Here is a 21855-nt window from a genome sequence, read left to right as displayed (position 1 = left end):
CAGTGGCGAAGCCTGCTCTGGATTTAGAGTAGAGAGGTAAATGGTAGTGCTTTGTAAAAGTGTGCACTGAACTCCAAGTTGCAGCCTCTAAAATGTCTTTGGTTGGTACTCCTCTGAGAAAGGCTGATGAAGTGGCTGCTGCCCTGACAGAATGAGGCCTAATGCCCATGGGCACTGATTTGCCATGTTGCGAGTAGCAGAAACGAATGCAGTGGCCCATCCATTTTGAAATAGTCTGTTTTGAGATAGGCTTTCCTTGAGATCCTGCAGCATATGCCACTAAAAGTTGCTCAGTTTTCCTGAAAGTTTTAGTTCTGTCCAAGTAGAAGCAGAGTTGTCTGTGTATATCCAAGGAATGCAGAAGTCTCTCACCCTTATTCTGTGGGTTTGGATAAAAGGTAGGCAAATGAATGGTTTGGTTAAGGGCCACACTGGACACTACCTTAGGCATAAATGTTGGGTTCATTCTTAGAGAAACCCTGTCTGGGTGGAAAATGATGAAAGGTTCCACAGCCATGAGTGCCTGTAATTCTGAAACTAGTCCTGTAGAGGTTATTGCTAGGAGTAGAGCTGTTTTCTAAGATAAAAACTTTATATCATCTATATTGGCTGGCTCAAAAGGCGGCAGTGTGAGTTTTTCCAAGACATAATTGAGGTCCCATGCAGGTACTGGGGCTCTCCTTGGAGGTCTTATGTTTTTGGCCCCACTGAGGTACTGTCTTAGCAATGGATGGGAAAAAATAGGAGGTTCCGTATTGTAATGAGCTGAAATGGCTGAGGCATGAATTTTAATTGATGAAAAGGATAGGCCTTTGTCCAGTATCTCTGTTAGGTATTGTAAAATCTGAGGAATATTTGGTACAGATGTGTCAATTCCTTGTGCCTGGTTCCAAGCACAGAATCTTTTCCATTTGCCTGCATAAGATTTTCTGGTACTGGGCCTCCTGGCCTCCAAAATAACATCCCTCACTGCTTTAGAGAGAGGTGTGCTTTGAATGGTTACATTATCTGCCATGCTGCCAGATTTAGGGTCCTGAGTTGGCTGTTCCGAATCTGATTGTTTCAATGGGTCAGTAAGTGAGGAATTAGAGGCAATGTCCAGGCTGGGCCTTGAGACAAGTTTTTAGGATTGGGTACCAGTGCTGGCGTGGCCAGTGTGGGGCAATCGAATCATTCTTGGCTTCTCTTGTCTGACCTTTAGGAGTACCTTGGGGAGGAGAGGCAGAGGAGGAAAGGCATATACTGTTAGATTTTTCCAGCTGAATGACAGAGCATCCATTTTCCATGCTTGCTTGTGAAAAGTCCTTGTGCAGAATTTCTGTAGTTGGCAGTTGTGAGGGGAAGCAAATAGATCTATGTCTGGGCATCCCCATTCCTTTGTCATCATGCTGAAGACTTGTGGATCCAGTTTCCACTCGTGGGGATCCATAAGGTTTCTGCTTAGTTTGTCTGCCAGAGTATTGTCCTTTCCTGGCAGGAATTGTGCTTGCAGGTGTACTTGATAAGTCAATGCTGTGTTCCACAAAGTCATGGCTTGTCTGCAGAGGAGGTAGGAATGTGTGCCTCCCTGCTTGTTTATGTAACCACATGACTGTAGCATTGTCCATCCTTATCAGTAGTTGTCCTGTATGGAGTAGATCCTTGGAAACTGTCAGGGCATTCTGAATAGCTAGCATCTCTTTTTGCTTGATATGTAGATGCATTTGGCTTGTGGGCCATGTGCCTTGAATACATTTCCCTGCCAAGTGTGCTCCCCAGGCATAATCTGATGCATCTGTTGTTATTGACTGCCTGGCTGTGGGTAGAATGAATGGCTGTCCCTTGTTGAGGTGACAGGCCTGAACCCACCATCGAAACTCCTGTTGCAGGCAAGGAATGAGGGTAATTAATGCTTCCAGGCTTTGACAATGTTGAGTCCAGACACTTTTTAGGTACCACTGAAGTTTCCTCATATGTGCATTCTGGCATATGGAATTAGCAGAATGCAGGATGCCATGAAGCCCAAAGCCTGCAGAATTTGTCTTGCAGATAACTGGGTCTTTGTTGCCAACATTTTGAAGTAAGAAGTTAGTTGCCTTTGTCTGGTGTGAGATAAGCAATCAGGGCAGTTGTATTTAAGCTTGCACCCAGGAATATTATCTCTTGAGAGGGTATTAGTTTTGATTTCTTTTCGTTTACTGTGTACTCTTGGCAAATTAATAATCTTTTTACGAATGCCAGATGCTTTAGTAGAGTGTCCTTGTTCTCTGCTTGTATAAGGCAGTCGTCCAAGTAAGGGATAAATTTGAATTCCTCTGTCTGCAAAATGCAATTACTGGTACCAGGCATTTTGTGAAGACCCTGGGCGCAGTAGATAAGCCAAAGGGCAGTGCAGAGAATTGGTAGTGCATTGAGCCAGCTATGCATCTGAGGTATCTTCTGCAAGATTTTCTGATTGGTATATGCAGGTATGCCTCTTAAGTCCAAAGTTACAAGCCGTTTTGCCCAGCATGGGCAGAAGCTGCTGCAGAGTTAACATTTTGAATTTTGGAACGTCCAGGAATGTGCTTAGAATAGACAGGTCTCCAGTATTGGTCTCCAGGATTTGCCCTTTCTGGGAACCAAGAAAAGTCTTGAGTAAAATCCTTGTCCCTGCTCTTGCTGTGGTCCTTGTTGAATGGCCCTCATTTGCATAAGGGACGAAACTTGTTTTTGTGCCTCTGCCCATTGACTGTGTGACAGGTTTGGCATACCTTTTGCCTTTGGCAGGGTGTGAAAGTGGAACCTGTAGCCCTGGGACACTATATTCAATACCCATGTGTCCTGGATGATCATGCGCCAATTTTGAGAGAAAAGTGCTAGTTTCCCCCCTAAGGGGGCTGCAAGAAGATAAGTGCTTGGTGCTGGCAGAAGCAAGTCATTGTGACTGTTTCCTGTATGGCTGTGCTTTGTCTTCTCCACTTTTGGAGGTAGAAGCGCCCCACAGTTTAGGCCTGTATGAGCCCTGGGGCTGGGATCTGCTTCTGGGATGTCTGTGTCTGTATCTGTCTCTTTGTGGCCTGTCCGACACTGGAAAGGACCAATTCTTTGTAGGTCAGTTCCTGCCAAATTTTGGTGGCTGCACCTGTAGGAAATCTTTTACTGTTTGCATAGATTTCGTTTTGTCCTCCATTTTCTTCAAAACCTCCTCTGCTTTAACACCAAATAAAGTATCATGCTGTAATGGAGCATCTAATAATTTTGCTTTAACATGATCAGGCAGATTTTGTTCCTTTAACCAAGCATGCCTTCTAATGACATAACCCGTAACTGAGCCCTGCAGGAGGCCTCCAGAGAGTCAAAACCACACTGCAATGTATGCTTTCCCACTTGTTCAGTTGCACGCAATAAATCCTGTATTTCCTTATTTTCTGTACAGAGTTAGTCAACATTTTCTGTTTTAACAGTGACATTAAGTATTGCGGATATTTAATCATATGAAATTGACAATTTAAAACCCTCACAGCCAAAGTAGCAGAAGTGTAAACCTTTTTTCCCCCATCTGTCTAGTGCCCTTGAATCCCTGTCAGAAGGGACAGGGTTTTTTTGCAGTAGCGGCCTTAACCCCCTTGGGACCCTGAGAAATAGTTTCTGGGTCAGCAGCAGGGTTTTTATAAAGAAATTTATGAGAATCAGGAGCCCTGTAATATCTGTCTGGTTTAACAGGAGCTGGAGGTAAGGAGTCTGGAGAAAGGCCGGACTCTGAAAATACATCTACAATGTCTAGCACAGGGGGAATAGCAAGAAGCCTGTGCTGAGGAAGTAAAAGAATCTCTGAGCCTTTTTTTTGATTCTGAATAATCTTGGCTCTCCCAGTGGAAGTGCTCCTTCATGGTATGCAGGGTTTCCCCAAAAGAAAAATCCTCAGGAGGAGAGGCTGAAGGAATGGATTCTTCAGCATCAGAATCCTCATAGGGAGGAAGAGAGTATTCCTGTACAGAAGAGGAGTCAGACTAAATGGAAACCTGATCTGAAGAGTCATAGTCTGTCTCTTGCCTAGGCCTTTTGCCAGGAGGGGGATGGGAACCCCTGATCAAGGTAATAAGGTCTTCGGCCATTTTGAGCATCTGTTTTTTAGGCATGGAAGCCTGTCCTGGAGAATGCTGTACTTGTTTCTTTGTCTTTAAAGCTGCTGTTGTCTTTGCTTTTGAAGCTGAAGTAGACTTTACATATAACTGTGTACGTCTGAAAACACCCTCAGAAGCCGATGCCTGCTCAGTGGCTCCGGACCCATCTGACGGAATGATTTCCAAGTGTCCAATACCTTGAGTATCCAGAGGCCTAGCTGGCTCCACGTGGGAATCATCAGCGGCCTGTGGCTCTGAGGTAGCGGGTGTCAGGGGCTGCGAAAGCGCCTCACTGAGAACCGGCGAACTGGTGACTGGCTTAGCGGAAGCCTCATCGTCAGTTTTGGATCTCAGATGCCTGTCCTTCTCTTTTTCCTTGTGTTTTTTAGAAACTCCGGTCGTCGGCTGTTCCGACGGCATTACTTAATTGAATTTTCGGCCAAGGTAATAATAAGCAAAATCAAACCGATGCTTAATAGTGCGTTTGTTGAATCTAGCATAAAACCGACAGCTAGCAACGTTATAATCTGGGCCTAGGCAAGGAATACAGTAAGAATGATAATCTTTATGAGGTATTTGCTTCCCACAAGAAATACAATTGTTAACTTTTTCTGACATCGGTCTGGAGCAAGGAAAAAAGTTTCCACAACGGGGTACTTAGATTTAATGAAGACTTCGGATCTGAAATTCGTCTGTGAAAATCTCAGGAGTAGGCCGACCGGCACTTGCGAACTGCTTTTGCTTCGGGCACCGCGTGGCAAGAAAGACTGAAGAAAATGGTGTCGGCTGCATCTTTTATACCCCTGGCGCACTGACGTCAGGGAAGAGGCGACAGCAACAGACGCCGGACCTAGACTGGAATTCCAGCCGACCGCGGGTAGCCTGCCAGCAGGATAACTCCAAGAGTAATGACTGCAACAGTGAAACACGATGAACATTTATGGCAGTAACACTCTCTAAACATTTCATGAGACAATGTTAGATGGTATTAGAAAAACAGGCATTTACATATAAACTGGAAAAAACTAAAAACAACCATTTGCAGACAATTCACTGGGAAATGACAAGTGGCAAAGGGGTTTTGAAAAGTAACAGCTGAACATGCAATCTATTACAACCACATTCCTGAAGCTGCTGCCCTGGCCACAGATAAGACTACAGCAGGCTATATGGAAGCTTACTAAGACAGCCACCATGTAGGTCTTTACAAGACATGTAGACCCTAAAGTCAGGGAATTCTGAAAGACTCTCTGCAGCCTGATAACTGGAACTGGTGCAGGCAGGACAGGCAATTAGACTTAAGTCCTAAAGTGGCAAAGAAAGTGCCTACCCTACCCAAAGCTTTGGACTACTTAGCCAGCCACAAAGCTGAAGAAGTGCTGTTGTCTCTGTGACCTATATTGATGCTGAACTGAAATAATCTCTCAGGAATACGACTCTGGATGCATCAAAAGAATGTTGTTATACTCTGCTGGAGAAGTGTGTAAAGTATCAATCTTTCTTGGACTAGAGAAGGTAGCATCTAGATGCTTATATGTGGCATAAATAGCAACTTCCAGGACAGGAATCCATGACGAGGAATAACGAATGGCTCATCCTTGTTCTACGAGTACTGGTTTAGTTGTTTCTGTGAATACAGAGGAACAAAATGCCTGGCCACAGACAACTTCACAAACCTAAACATCAACCCAAAAGGGGTCATCAGACAGGAAGTTAAAGTGTGAGGAGCTCTCATAATCTTAGACTAAATCAGAAATGAGGACTTCACGATCTTCAGAATTGCCTTCAACAAGGAGAACAATCCTCTACCCCCTAGCCAAATCAAGGGGCATAGCTGGAGTTCAAATCATTTGCACACAGAAGTCGGTGGTAAATGTCAGTTGACAGGTCCCCTAAAGCTCACTGTTGTACATGTTGTACTTAGCACCTGGTTGTAAGATGCTTACACAGAACCTCTTAAGGGCATCAAGCCAAACTCCCTAAACATGCACTCTCACACCACTGAAAACAGACCCTACAAAGTTAAATGGATCATGTACATCCAAATACGTGGGCCATCCTCTTGCTCCACCTAGAACATGATAATCAATGAAATGCCCTCTACTTTAGCTAACGAGCCTTCTTTGACATCAGAAAGGGTACAGTCCTCAAGTCAGAGCTTAACTACCAAGGACTCACCTCAGCTCCTCTAGATACACCACTGCCACTGGGTAACATTAATATGGGAAATCAGAGCTGACAACACTGATACAGTGTCCCAAAGATGAATGTCAAGAACGTGCCTCTCGTGGTCTTTTTGTCAGTCAGTAGACATGACATTAATCTCTCACTAGTTGAGAGACAGTCGGTGGCATGTGAGAAGCTGATAGCTGCCTCAGGGGCAAACTCGTATGACAGGACATGATCCAGTGTCAGACTTCCTGATTCTTTACCTTTTCCCATATGTCTGCCCCAGACCTGGGCCTGGAGAGTTCAAAGGACAAAGCAGCTGGTCACTTCTCAAAGCTGCCATTTTCCCTCACAGTAATGCAGGTGTCTCAGATGAAAGGTTTGCACGTATGACAATTCTTCATTTGAAGCATCTAAGGCAGAAAAGCAGGATCAGTACAGGTTTTTGCTGGTGGGTTAATCACCCAAAGATCAATTAGACATTTGATGGCATTTGCTCATAGGTACAGAACACAGGAGTTACCAAAACGCATGCTAGGATCAATACTTCTAAGTGTGCAAACAACATAAAAATACTTTGAAGTTCAACAACAAAGCATAGCCCTCCTAGCCTTAGTGTGATGTTACAACACATGTTCTAGCATGCAGAGACATTTCAGATTTGTACCAAAGCTGGAAATACCAGAATAGGTTGCACCAGCCATTGCTCACTGAAGAGGACATTCAAAGTCAAACTTAGAAATTCTTCAGAAAAATCTCTAATTATCAACTGTTAAAATCCACCATTCTCAGCAAAGTGGTGTACAAATATATAATTACTCACTTTGCGAATTTGACAGTTGTAGCATTTCGCGGTACAAATCCTGTATGGAACTGAATTTGGAACATCTTCATTGATGCCATCTGGTGGAGCAAAAAAATGTAAATAAAATGCTTACAAGCAAATCATACTTTTCAGAAACACCAGCAGACTGCAGAGATAAAATTAAGACATGTTAACACTTAAAACTGCTTAAAATCAATTCTAACTTTCATAAATACAAAACCATCTGCATATTTATTGATCAAACTAAAAACTCCAGTACATTAAAAATACAGTAATAATGAAAGCTGTTTATATCCAATAATCATTTTGCATACAAGTCAAAAATGCCTCTTTACTGCACTGTTACTTGCTTTGTACACAATTCTCTGTGACAAAAACAAATTCATGGCACAGACAAAAATGTTCCTATACCTTTGCTTGCAGTCTTCCTCCTAAAGTGGCTCTTGCATGGTAGATTACAAGTAAGACGTCACCTTGAACTGTTATTCCCAAAGGAATCACTGCTTTTCCATCTTCAATTTTGAAATCCCTGTGCAGAGTAGTTTTATATTAATCCTATGATCCATGAATTCTAAGGACTTCACAATTAATCAGTGACAAAAAAAGCAATAAAACTAGCACGTTACTTGAACACTTCAATGGATACAGATGCCTTCCATTCTGGAATAAAAATCTGCATTTAACAGCACATTGTTTACTACTGCAGTTCCTAAAATCTTATTACCTTACATACCATTGAAAATGTTTGACCAGTTCACTAAATTAAACACAAAATTTAGCATTTTTCTCATCTCACACTGCTACATAACATGGCTTGCAAGCAAGACAATCTTAAAACAGCTTATTTGGAATTTCTGTAAAAAACATAAAAGGGAAAATCTGCAATAGCAAGTGTAATGCTACTTTCAAAGAATGTCTAGAGGCAGCATCACAAAAATTACTAAAACTTACATTTATAATAAAGGCATATGCCTCTATAGCACATACAATTATTAATGTAAAGGTTACAGAAAGAATAGTGGTGTAAAGAACAGTGGTGTAAAATCTTACCATAACCATAGATGTCCTTCTCTTTCATGTTGCAGTATTCTTAGTGTGGGATTATCTGCCTCAGGTGACACAAACGTCAGCTCCTATACAAAAGCTTAAGCCTGGATGCTGTAGGTGCGTGGGACGTCACACGTAGGGCCGTAAACCAGGACCTTAAATGTGATGTCTGCACGCACAGACCTCAGAACTTAATTGCCCAGTCAGACAGTCAAGTAGAGAGAGCCAAGTGATGTCACAAGAAGTGTGAAGTGCCATTTGCTGGCTAGACTGACTGCAGTCTAGGAGGTACCCCAGGGTGCCCTTTAGACAGATCAATAGGAATGAAAGGTGAAGGAATACTGCAACATGGAAGAGAAGGGCATCTATGGTTATGGTGAGATTTTACACAACTACTGCCACAACTTAGGAAGGGTGGAGGTAGAGGTAGCTGATTCCAGAAAGCCCTGCAGTATTGCTCTAGCAAACCCTGCCCTGGCTCTGGAGACATGGTCCAATTTGTAGTGTCTTGTAAAGGTATGTATGGTGGACCAGGTGGCTGCCTCCAGAATGGAGGCTGTATCCAGGCCTTTGATGAAGGCTTTGGAGGATGCCACGGCCATGGTAGAGTGAGCTCTTACCCCCTGAAATAGGTCCTTGTCATGGTGGGAGTAGCAGAAGCAGATAGTTTTTCTGATCCAGCATCAAATGGTTTTGTTTGGAAACTGCCTTGCCCAGGGCCCTGGGGTGGAAGGATTCAAAGAGATGGTTGGATTTTCTAATGGACTTAGTTTTGTCTGTGCATGTCCAGATGGAATGTAGTATCCTCTCATTGTCATTAGTGAAACAGGGGAAGAAGGTTGGTAGGTGAATGGGTTGTTTTAAGGACAGTTCATTGACCACCTTTGGCATGAAAGAAGGGTTGGTGCTCAGGGTCACCTTGCCCTTGTGGAAGATAGTGTAGGGTGAGCAGGCCATGAGAGCTTTAACTCGGACACCCTTCTAGCAGACCTAAGACCCATCAGCAGTACCGTCTTCCATGTGCACATATGGAGCATTGCAATGCTGGCTCGATTGGAGGCAGAGTGAGTTTTTCCAGAATTACGTTTAGGTCCCAAGGAGGTAGGATGGGCTTTCTTGGTGGTCTGATGTGTAAGACCCCTTTCAGGAATAATTTAACATCTAACCTGGCTATTAGAGGGAGCTCTAGGGTTAAGCAGGCAGAGATTGCAGATAGGTGGACTTTCACTGAGGAGTATGAAAGGCCAGCCTTGATAAGTTCACACACATACGTAAGGACTAGAGGGCTATCCGCTTGAAAGTGATTCCTGTGCCTATAGAAACACCACTTGGGAGAATCATTCCCATTTTGACATGTAGGATCTCCTTGTAATAGGTTTCCTGGCCTGCCTCAGGACAGAAAGCATGTCCTCAGAGTAGTGGTGTCTGAAGGGAATTAAAAGTTAATCACCCAGAGTGTTAGACCCAACATCTCTAGGTGAGGGTGAATGAGTGATCCCTACTGTTGTGCGAGTAGGTCCATCTTGTGGGGTAACTTGTGGTGATTGCCCTTGGCAAGTGAAAGTAGTAGGGGGAACCAGTGCTGCCTTGGCCAATAGGGAGTCACCAGCAAGATTTCTGGTTTGTCCTTCCTGATCTTCAGGAGGATCTTTTGAATGAGAGGAAAGGGTGGAAATGCATATAGAAACTGTCCCTTCAAACAAATCTACCTGAAGTGTGCAACACCGGTGGACAATGTCTAGAAGAATTACCCTGTTCAGCATCCACTTGTGTTGTAGAGAGGATGATTTGCTGAGAACATCCGCTTGTTGGTTATTCTGGGAAGGGATGCATGTTGCCTGCAGGGATAAGCTGTTTCCTGGAATCAAGGTCACAAATTTGGATTGTTATCCAGCAAAGGAGGTTGGACTTGTTCCCTCCTTGTTTGTTGAGGTACCACGACTGTGGTATTGTCTGTGAAGATTTGAAGGGGATATGGTTGCAGGATTGTGAGAAAAGCTTTCAGGGCCAAAAGGACCACTGTTATTTCCCTCACATTGCTATGTTTCTTTTGGAGGGTAGTTTGCCAGGTCTTCTGTACCACGAATCCCTTCATGGTAGCCCCCCATCCTAGGCCTGATGCATCTGTATGCATGTACTGAGTTCGAGTGGGGGGGGGTTGAAGTGGAAAGCCTAGGTTCATTTGAATTTGTTGTATCCACCACATTAGTTCTGCTCTGAGGTAGGGCAACAGTGGAATCTGAAACTCTAGATGGTGCTTGAATTGGGACCACACATTCTTCAAGTACCATTGCAGTTTTCATATATGCATTCTGGCCAAAGGCAGCATAGGGATGGTGGCTGCCATAATCCCCAGGACCCATAAGAATTGTCTTGCAGATATCTGCTGAACCTGCATTAAGTCTTGGAAGTGGGAAGAGAACTTTGTCTTGAGGGAAGAATGCCAGCATTAGGTCTGTTCTGATCCTGCAGCCCACAAAGATTTTGTCCTGCTGAGGGGTTAGGGATGATTTTAGGATGTTGAGGGTGAACCTCGGGCCTTGCAGCAGAGAAATTGTGAACTGCCAAAGGTTTTGTAGGGTGTCTTCTCTTTCTGCCAAAATGAGGATGCTGTCTAGGTAGGGGTAAATTTGAAAATCTTTCATTCTGCAAAAGGCTACTGCTGGGGCCAAGCATTTTGTGAATACCCTGGGTGCAGTAGAAAACCAAAGGGCAAGGCTGTAAAGTGAAAGTGAAAGCGAGAACAGGGCCCAGTGAAACTCAAGTATTTTCTGTGGGAGGGTTTTATGGGGATATGGAGGGAGGCCTCCTTCAGACAGAGTGTGACCATAAAGGCCTGGACTGAAAATAGTGGATGAAGGGTTCTTTAAGGATAACATTCTGAATGATGGAACCTTTAGGAAGAGATGTAGAATGGACAGATCCAGAATTGGCCTCCAAGGGCCATCTTTTTTGGGGGCACAAGAAATAATCTTGAGTAAAAACCTTTTCCTTCCTGTAGGCTCTACAGTTCCATGGTTCTGAAGATCATGTAGGACCCAAGGAATAAGATGTAGTTTATTTATTTATTTTTTTTTTTGAGGGGGGGGGGGTGGAATGTCTCTTGTAAAGAGCTTTTCTTTCCAAGAAAGGAAATATCTTTATTTGTACTACTGCCAGCACCCAGGGTATTGATAAATGGCTAAAATTGTTATCACTTGCCCATATATGTATCCTTTGATACAAGCATTTCTGCCTTTGTGATTTTCCAGTTTGTCCATCATCGGGAAAGGAAATTGCTTCTTTCTTCATTAAAATGACTGTCCTCCATCACCTGGCACCATTAAACACAGAATATGTAAGCTGTGCAACCCTCTCCTCCCCATCTTTAAAAGTTCTTCATGTACTGAATGTGCTTCAGTTAGCACTGCAAAATCTGCCCCCCACTCACCTCAATACCATCATAATCCTTTCCCTCTAAAAAGGATTAATTAGTTCTGTTTAGCTGAAATGTTAACAGTCTATTACATTTCAACACCTTTTGTGTGTTTTCATCAGACAGCTTTAAATCCTTTTTATTCTTACCTCTGACTGGTGCCATCCAACCCCTTTCTCCTTTACTTGTCTCCTTATTGTCTGTTCGCTGCAATGCAGCCCTCATGACTTCTCATATTGTATTTTGTGTTCATCCCTTCACTCTTTTATAATTCTTATTTTTTTTTCCTCTATGTAAACAGCTAGTAGGTCAATATATATTAAATGAGTTAACAGTGGTTAACATCGGATTCTAACATGCACAAAAAAGCAGAAATATATATACAACCAACTGAATTGTTCTCTAAGGCGTGAGAATTTAAAGATGAACATAGTCCTCTTCTCAGTCTTTTGATCCACAGGCAAGCTCCTCCACTTAACTCATAATCGCTTCCAAACCCAAATACTATCTCAGCTTGAGTTTGCACCCTTAGTCTTTAGAAGTAAGAGGTAAATAACAAAGGTATATAGGCCCAGCAAATCACTATTAAAGCTCTACAGACAGGAGTGAAGGGTATCTGGAGCTTAATCAGGGAATAAAAAAAGAAGTTATGTACTTACTATAACATTCCATGTTTGTAACCCATCTCGCTTACATTCTTGCTAGATGGGTTTGGAGCCGATATTTGGCTCCAACTCAGCTGATATTAAAGCTCGAGAACTTTTACTGGCTCGAGGCTAACCCCTATCCCATGGTGCCTTACAGCAATTCCCCAGATCTTGTTTGGAAGAAAGTAATAGGTACCTAACAGTTCGCAAACTATCAATAACTGTGTACATAAAGACAGAACACTGTGTAATACTATCCATGCCAGGTGGACAGACAACTACAACCAGGTCAGACAGCATAAGTATAGTCCGCCAGTTCTTCCAGGAAACAGGAAGGGGGCAGGAGGGTGGGACACAAGAATGTAGGCGAGATGGACTACAAACCTAGAACATTATAGTAAGTACATAACTTCTTTATGTTATGTAGTCCTATCTCACCGTAATTCTTGCTGGATGGGACAGCGTCCCTAGCACCTTTATCCCCAGTGGCTCAAGCGAAGAGACTCTTCAGCACAGTGGACCCAAAGGATGACCTGTCCCAGGAGGCCAAATCCAATTTGCAATGAGTGACAAAGGTATGAGGTCTTGCCCAAGTAGCTGCTGCACAAATGGTATCAGTTGGGAGCCTAGATCTAAAAGGCACATGAAGTTGATACTGCTCGTCGAATGGAATGGCCTTTTACTTTGTTAGGTAACTGTTTGCCAAGCAGTCTTATAAGCAAAGGAAAGGCAATCTGAAAGCCATTCTGACAGGGTAACCTTAGAAACAGGCAGGCCTTTATTTTTGTCTGAAAAGGAAACAAATAATTGGTCTGATTTTCTAAATTTAGTCCTGTGTAGGTAAAACCTGAGAATTCTGTGGACATCCAATTGGTGTAGTCCGTATTGATTTATTAGTATGATTTGGAAAGAACGCTGGTAGTTCAACAGTGGTGTAGAGATTATGCTCTGAACATACCTTGGGGAGAAAGAAAGGATTAGTTCTAAGTGAGACTCTATCCTTGTGGAAAACAATGCAAGGAGGTCTAATGGTGAGATCTTGCAATTCTGAGACTCTCCTTGCAGAAGTTACAACTACTAAAAACAGTTTTTTCCAAGATAATTTCAGATCTGATGAAGAAGAGGGTTCAAAGGGGGAAGAAATTAAAGATGTAAGAACTAGGTTTAGGTCCCAGGGTTCTGGTGGCTGTCTGATTGGAGGTCTGAGTAGGACTCCTCCTTTCAAAAAAATTTTGCACAAAGAGTGGGGCATGACTGGATTTCCCATGTAGCTGAAATGGTGATTTGAGATGGCAGTCAACTGAACTTTTAAGCGTAGCAGCCGCAGCTCCTTCATGAAAAATGGATGCAAGAAAGGACAAAATAGAATCTATAGGAGCTGTATAGGGATCTAAGCTTTGTTTACTGCCCAGAGAACCTTTTCCATTTGCTGGAATATATTTTCCTAGTGGAAGGCTTGTGGGAAGAAATCAGAATGTATTTGACTGTAGGTGAAAGGGAAATGCACCTGGCTATTTGTGGAACTGGAGCAGCCATGCTGTCAATTTCAGGATGGTAGGATGGAACTGCCCCGATTGATGAATCAGGAGGTCTGGAGATGGTTCCAGAATCCATGGTTCCTCCAAGAGACAGGGCCACAGGAAGGGGAACCAGACTTAGCGAGGCCAGTAAGGAGCAATGAGGATCAGGGTACTCCAACTGTTTTGCTTTCTGAATCACTTTTGGAATGAGAGGAAAAGGTTGGAAAGCATAAAGGAGTCCCTGAGGCCAATCATGGACCAGAACATCCCTGGGTGACATCCCCGGATGGGGAATTAGGGCAAAGTAGCTGCTGCATTTGGTGATCATGTACGTGGTGAATAGGTCGCAGCAAGGCTGGCCCCATTTGTGAAAAATCTCTTTCACAACTTCTGAATTCAGGGACCACTCGGGAGGCATGAGAACTGCTCGACTGAGTTTGTATGCTATCACACTGGGGATGTGCGTTGCTACCAGAAATAGTTGAGCGTCCATCGCTCATTTCCATACTCTTAAGGCCTCTCGACAAAGTGGCTAAGATTTGGTTCCCCCTTGTTTGTTTATTTAGCACACTACAGATATGTTGTCTGATTGAATCGCAATTATCCCTGTGGGAAGAAAACTGTGAAGTGCTTGCAAAGCATAGAGCACCGCTCTCATCTCCAGAACATTTAAGTGCAAGTGGTTCTCGTGGTTCTGCCAAGTACCTTGGACCATCATTCCCAGATAATGCCTCCCCCTCCCCTATATGGGAGGTGTCTGTGGTCAAAACTACATTTTCTTGAGGGGGAACAAGTGGGCGACCTAAATGAAGTTGATCCGTATGTAATCACCATACCATCCTTCTTGCAGGCGTTTGCGATGAGAATTTGGTGAGACGGGGAGATCCTGCATTGACCACTGGCCAAATAGTAGCCACTGAAGTACTCATGTGCAGACGGGCTAGGGGAACTAAGAGAATGGAGGAAGCCATAGTCCCTAGGACCTGAAGTACTACCCTGGACTGTACTGTGCGTCTGTTCAGCAAAGATCTGACTTGGTCGCACAGTGATGCTTTTCTTTCTGGTGTCAGTTTTGCCGTCATGGTGGTTGAGTCTACTTCTGTGCCTAAGAATACAATGTGCTGTGATGGAGATGAGGCTGATTTTTTTAGGTTTATTGTAATGCCTAATTTGGCCACAAGGATAGAGTCTCATCCCTGGTTTTGATTAGTTGGTGCTTGGTGGTAGCAGTGAGGAGTCAGTTGTCTAGGTACGGAAACACCAGGAATCCTTGATGTCTCAGGTGAGCCGTTACCACTGCCATGCATTTGGTGAACACTCTGGAGGCTGTGGTGAGGCCAAAGGGCAGTGTTCGAAATTGGAAATGACTGGCTCCCAGCCGAAAGCATAAGTGTCTTCTAGAGCACCTGACCAATTTGATGTGGTAGTACCCGTCCTGAAGATCTACTGAGCACATCCTTTATCGGGAAAGCCAAACTGCAGAGTGATCATTCGGAACTTTGATTTCTTTACAAACTTGTTGAGTTTGCCGTGATCTAGAATTGATCTCCAGTCCCGTCTTTTTTTGAACTAAAGAATCGAGAGTAAGTTCCGGATCCTAATTTCTCTGAGGGGACTTCTTGGATGACTCTTTTTCGCAGCAACAAGATGACCTCTGATGCTGCACGTTCTAGTTGAATGGATGGCATGTCGAAATGTTTAGCCAGGTGCTTGGGTACAGTGAAAGACGATCCCCGACTGCCTACAGAGACGGACAGTCAGGCAACCGCTCAGGGGCTATGGAAGGGACGATCAGAGGAGGTTCCCCTTTCTCGCTGATGTTGCAGACCTCCTCTGCCGCGAGGACGGTGTCTTCTGTTGTATCCTCCCCCCTCTGCACTTAGAGGAGGGCTGACCTTGTGCCTGAGGGGAAACCTTTTTGGGATTTACGGAACCACATCTTCCCTCCTGTGTGATCCTTGGGATAGGGTCTAGAAGGAAGGGAGAAACGGACTCAGACAGCAGATAAGGTTTTCCCTTCCTGCTCGCACCTGGTCAAGGTCTCTTTCATCTGAGGTCCAAAAAGAGTTGAACCATCAAAGGGGACGGTGGTGAAGGAAGACTTAAAGGATTCCGTGAAGTTACACAGATGCATCCAGGAATGCCTCCAAAGAGAAATTCCTGGTGCGGCTGCCCTGCTCGATGCATCCGCTGCACAGGAAATCAGCCTCATGGAGAAGTTAGTTATCGATGTAAGGGTGGAGGGCTGCACAGAAACATTATCCGTGGATCCCGAAGCTACTGAACCCTGAAGGGTATATCCCAACTCCTTCAGGAGATCCCTTTGAAGTTGAGTAAAATGGGACAGGTAATTCAGCGAACTTAAGGTAAATGCCGCTGAAGAGAAGGTATGCTTTCCATACCTATCCATCGTCCTGGACTCCTTATTAGGAGGATGGATATTAGAAGATGTCTCAGACAACTCCTTCTTTGTGGCTGCCGCTACCACCATAGCATCAACGGGAACTCCCTTGGAAAGAAAGGACTTATCTTCGGGTGCAATCATAAATTTGTTTGGCCTCCTCGGGACAGGCTCCACTGTGTCCAAGGAGGTCCAGGATTTCCAGGATATGAACCCCAAGAGCTGGTCATAAGGCAGTGTCACCCAGGAGGTGGAAGGTTGAGAACCATAGGCCTCAAGATACACTGATTCTTCCTCAGTAGGGTCAGAGGATATCAAGGATGTCAGAAAAGGAGACATCCTCAGAGGGGGATTTAGGAGACCCTTCTGACTCATCCAAATCAGAGTCAACATGCTTCCTCTTACAAAGTCTCTTCCGAGGAAGCTCTCCAGTGGGATAATCTGTGGAGGTCTCGGAAGATACTTACCTAAGCTGATGAATGGTGACTAAAAATAGTCTTCCAATACAAGAATTTCAAATCCTCTTTAGCTATGGATTCAAAGGGGAATGGAGTCAAGGCCTGAAGAAGCATCAAATCCCAATGAGGAGTAGGGTTCTTGCTATATGGTCTGAGTAGAAAAGTGCTTTTAAGAAAGGTTTTGAGAGACCAAAAAAACAGAATGGTTCTTGTAGTGTAACTTGCCCTGCAATGGAAAACAGAAGTGAAAAAACATAGGACAGCTGGAATGGGTGCTGAGAAAGAATCCAGATGTTTCTCAATGGCCCAATTGGAAAAGCTTTTCCATTTACTTTTATATATCTTCCTAGTAGAATCTCTCTGGGAAGATGCGAGGATGTGCAAAACTTAAGGCAGTCTGGACTGTCTTGCCATCACTGGACATGGAGAAACCATGTGGTTAGCTTGACAGCTTGTATGTCGGGATGATGTAGTCTGGACTGGTGAGACAGAAGAACTGAAAAAGAAGCCAGAATCCAAGGAAGGTGGAGATGATGAGGCCAAAAGAAATGAAACCACACTTGTTGAGGCCAGAATGGGAATGAGGATCACCTTGCTCGTCAGATGACATGCTTTCTGCAGGAACTTTGAGATGAGGGGAATAGGAGGATAAGCATAACTGAGACTGGGGGGGGGGGCATCTGTGAACCACAGCATCTCTTGATGACTCCCCCTCTGGGGTAATTAGGGTAAAATACCTGCTGCATATGAAGTTGTGGAAAGAAGTGAAGAGAATGCAGCATGGTTGACCCCAATGACGAAACACCTGATTCACCACTGAAGAACTGAGACCCCATATGTAAGGCAGTAGAATAGCTCTTGATCTGTCTGTCTGCTAGGAAAGCTGGACTTCCCCATAATGTGCATTGCTAATAGAAAGCTTCCTCCAGAAGAGATCGCTCACTGCCACAACCTCATTGCTTCTCGACACAAGGGATAAGAGCGGAACCCCCCCCACCTGTTGATGTACCACACCACTGACATTGCCTGTATGGCAATCATCCCTAGAGGCAGAGCATTCTGAAAGGCATGCAATACGAGGAGAACTGCTCTCATCTCTAGGACATTGATGTGAAGATCGGTCTCCAAGGTGGTCATGTACCTTGAACTTTCTGCTGCACACACTGCCCCCCCCCAACCCTAGCTAGAAAGTGTCCGTGGTCTCTGTGGCCTTTGGCAAAGGCCGGATAAAGGGACAGCCCTGAAACACATCGGGTACATGAATACACCAGGTTACATGCTCCTTGGAAAGTCTGGTGATTCAAAAGGGAAAATCTATGGGGTGTAGAATCATAGACCATTGGACTGCCACTGCAGTACCACCACATAAAACCTTGCCTGTGGTATAAGAGTTATGGAGGCAGCCATTGAACCAAGAAGCTGTACAACCAACTTGGCTGGTTATGAATGAAGAGACAATAGTTGCACTGCCTGTTTTTATGTGAATAGTTTGGACTGAGGTAGTCTTGCAATCTGGCAAACCATATATAGACAAGCACCTAGGAACTAGTGGGGGAGAGATGAGAATTGTTGCAGCTTACTCTGATACCCAGACTGAGACGGTGGTGGACCAGATAGTCCCTGGCATGAGTCACAAGATGCCTAGAGGGAGTAGTGAGGAGCCAGTCGTTGAGGTAAGGAAACACCCAGAATCCAGGAGATGAACTATCAACATAAGAAAGAGGTCACTTATTTGACTATAGCCTGAGCCACATCAATCACATCATCTGACTGAGTGGCAAAATGAGATCTTGAGTTATACGGGGGTTTGGAAGGGATTATGGATAAGGGGAGGTGCTTGAGTTACAGATCTAAAGTTTGAGAAGTGGCTGAAGTCTGGTTTGAGATCGAATCTGAAACCCAACGGTGGTGGAATGGGCAAAAATACATCAGATATTAGATTTATATTTGTCCTGCCGTTAAAAAAAAAAAACGAACAGCCAAACAGCTGTTTTTTATTGTAATCTTCTGAAGTCTACTGCCTCAGGTTACTGCATTGCCTTCTAATGAATCAGGCAGTGTAAAAAGTATTTAGATACAAAGAAAATATGCAATAGAGTTCCCTGTGGTGGGGGGGGGGAACTAAAATAGAAAACTCTTACTTCTATTACATAGGAGGCAGGCAAGAGTATGCTAATCAGAAAAAGCCTAAGATCTAGGAAGTTAACTGTGACATCAGATTTAGATGACATTCTGTGAGGGATGAGTCAGTGAGAACTATATAAAAGAGGGGGAGGGTATATGTTGGCCAGAGAGAGAGAGAGATGTCTTTGGGATAAGTAGTTAAAGACCTTTAGAATGTCAGTGATATAATAGGGGAGAATTCTGGTGATGGTTAGTTTAGAAGTAAGTCTGCACAACAAATATGCTGCAGTTGGTGGCAGCAGTATGCTACTGTATGGGAGAGGTAGGAGGAGGAGCTAGTGAGGTGTTTCAGAGCAGTGACATTGCAATGTGTGAAGAAAATTATTTTTGTGTCTTGTTTAAAGGATTTTAGTGAATTTAATTGGAAGAAAGAGGTTGGGGGATTCTACTGCCTTGCACTGTGGCAAGTATACAATGCACCCCCTTAAAAGTTTGTGTGAGAGAGAAAGTCACTTTTGCCACATATTTTTCAGATTAATGGAGAGTACACGACTGTAAGTTAACTTGCATTCCCCATTGAAATAATCAAAATAAGAAGAAAACTATAAACTGGGTCAGAAGTGAGGATAAAAAAGCAAGAGGGATTTTCTCAGACAGGCTGCATTTATCTACATGAATTAGGCAGGCATGTTCTCTTCCCGGGTGTTTGCCAAATGTGTACACACACGCACAGCCAGTGTCAATGAAAATAAAAGGTGCACACATCAAAGGGTATAAACAGAATAGGAGACATGAAAGAATAGCACTGTTTGTAGATATATAACAGAACTTCACAATTCCAGGGCAGGATTGCCCCTGGGCTGTGGAAGACAGCTCAAAATATTTCCGGGCTATAAAATACATTTGGAAAAAACAAAATCAATATCTATCAACTGTACGCCTAAACCTTTTCAGGCATGAGAAAATCACCAGTAGTGGTGAAAAATGTGGGAGGAAACTAATAAAAAGACAATTCAAAAGGTAAGGAAGTGGAAGTATTTGAGTATGATCTTGCATTTCAAAATACAAGCAGAGAAATGTTTTGGTTCCATGATTTTATATGCTGCCCAGGCACATTTCTAACAAGCAGATGGTACGTTATGGCAAGCGTTAATAAAGACCAGACTTTTTGTGAAAGAGACCTAGGATGATGTTGGATATGATATTCTTAGTGACGGAGCATGGGGGGTTGCCCAATTAAAGGGATACTTTACTGCCGTAAAGTTAATGTTACTACAGAACATATAAGCAGAGGGGTACAAACCAAAATGCACAGGCATTAAGATGTTGGTAGAAGAAATTATGAGAGACAGAGACGCATTGTTTTCCTGGATACAGGTGACAGGCAAGATAGAGCAGCATTGTTTTCCTGGATACAGGTGTTAGGCAAGATTAAAAACAAGTAGGTACAACACTACGTGCAAGAAGTGGTGGAAAATATACTGATTAGTAAGTTAATGCAGAGAGGAAATGAGATTTTGGCAACAAGGAAGTGACTGTCATAAGCAAGAAGGAGTGGGAAGTAATTTGAGGCATTAGGAATAAATTACCCAGGGGGATAAAGTACAGTAGTGTACACTTACCACAAATGTAAATGTTAGAGTGCGATCACTACTACAGTCCTGACTTGTGGGATTTTCTGCTGTGAAAGCCCTTGGCTGGCTCAACTACCACAGAAAAATTCCTCTCTTCCTTAGGCTGGGGGACATCCTAAAGTACAGTTTTGTACCTACCATAAATGTAGATGTTCGAGTGTATACACTGCTGCAGTCATTACACTTGGGTTATCCTGCCGTCAGGCGGTTCCCCAGTCGGCCTGAGTTCCAAAGTCTTGGTCCGGCATCGGTTAGTCGCCTCCTCCCTGACGTCAGTGCGACAGGGGTATATAAGATGCAGCCGACTCCATTTTCTTCAGTTTTTCTTGCCCCAGATGTCAGGTGTCCCCAAAATGGTAGGCAATTCAAATTGCTAATAAAGCATACATAAGAAAAGCAATCAACAACTTTCAGTTACCAGCAAATACTCCCTATAGGTAGTAAAGGGTAGAAGACATAGGTACGTACCAGCCAGTAAGAAGGGAAGGAAGGCGGGTAACCTGGACTGCAGCAGGGTATACACTCCAACATCTACATTTATGGTAAGTACAAAACTGTACTATGTTCATCATGTTACACTGCTGCAGTCATTACACTTGGGTAGAATCCCAAAGCTGAGGTAGGGTGGCTGGTTCTATAAGGCATTAGGGGTGGCTATAAGGCCCTGCAGCACTACAGTGGCAAAGCCAGCTCTGGATTTAGAGTATAGAGGCAGATGGTAATGCTTAGTGAAGGTATGTACAGAACTCCAAGTTGCTGCTTCCAAAATGTCCTTGGTAGGTGGTACTCTGAGGTAGGCAGTTGAAGTGGCTGTTGCACTGGTGGAATGAGACCTAATGCTGTTAGGTATAGGTTTCCCATGTTGTATATAGCAGAACCGTATACAGCGTCCTACCCATTTTGAAATAGTCTGTTTTGAAATGGCTTTTCCCTGTGCTCCTGCATCATATGCTACCAATAATTGCTCATTTTTTCTGAAAGCTTTGGATTTGTCCAGGTAGAAGCATAACTGCCTGTGTATGTCCAAAGAATGCAAAAGACTCTCCCCTTTATTCTGTGGATTTGCATAAAAAGTTGGCAAGTGAATAGTCTGGTTCAGAGCCACACTTGTTACCACCTTTGGCATAAAAGTAGGGTTTGTTCTTAAAGACACCCCGTCTTGGTGGAAAATGATGAAAGGTTCCACTGCCATTAGTGCCTGTAATTCTGAAACTCTTCTTGCTAATTTTATTGCCATGAGCAGAGCAGTTTTCCAAGAGACATATTTTAAATCTCCTGTGTTAGCTGGCTCAAAGGGAGGTAAAGTTAATTTTTCCAACATGAAGTTGAGGTCCCAAGTTGGAGTAGGTGCTCTATGGGGCGGTCTTATGTTTTTAGCCTCTCTGAGGTACTGTTTTAGCAAAGGATTAGAGAAAATTGGTGGATCCGTGTTGTAATGAGCAGAGATGGCAGAGGCGTGGATCTTGATGGATGAAAAGTAGAGGCCTTTGTCCAGCATCTCAGTTAAATATTGTAGTATCTGAGGAATA

At 43.7% G+C, this 21855-nt stretch overlaps 1 protein-coding gene across 2 annotated transcripts in view; it reads right to left on the bottom strand.

Moving 5' to 3' along the window:
- GAK (cyclin G associated kinase) overlaps positions 1–21855 on the bottom strand; it is a 2484892-nt gene that overhangs the window by 546224 nt on the left and 1916813 nt on the right. For both annotated transcript variants that reach the window (XM_044060934.1, XM_044060933.1), the window contains exons 17-18: positions 7492–7609; positions 7078–7157 (exon numbers count right to left, since the gene is read on the bottom strand). In XM_044060934.1, coding sequence (XP_043916869.1) covers positions 7078–7157; positions 7492–7609 — 198 coding nt within the window. The remainder of the gene's footprint in view (positions 1–7077; positions 7158–7491; positions 7610–21855) is intronic.

The sequence above is a fragment of the Protopterus annectens genome, chromosome 2.part0, assembly GCF_019279795.1.
Source record: "Protopterus annectens isolate FY-2018-M chromosome 2.part0, PAN1.0, whole genome shotgun sequence".
Taxonomy (NCBI): Eukaryota; Metazoa; Chordata; order Ceratodontiformes; family Protopteridae; genus Protopterus; species Protopterus annectens.
The sequence above is the reverse complement of the archived record's forward strand: the minus strand, read 5'-3'. Positions and strand labels throughout refer to the sequence as shown.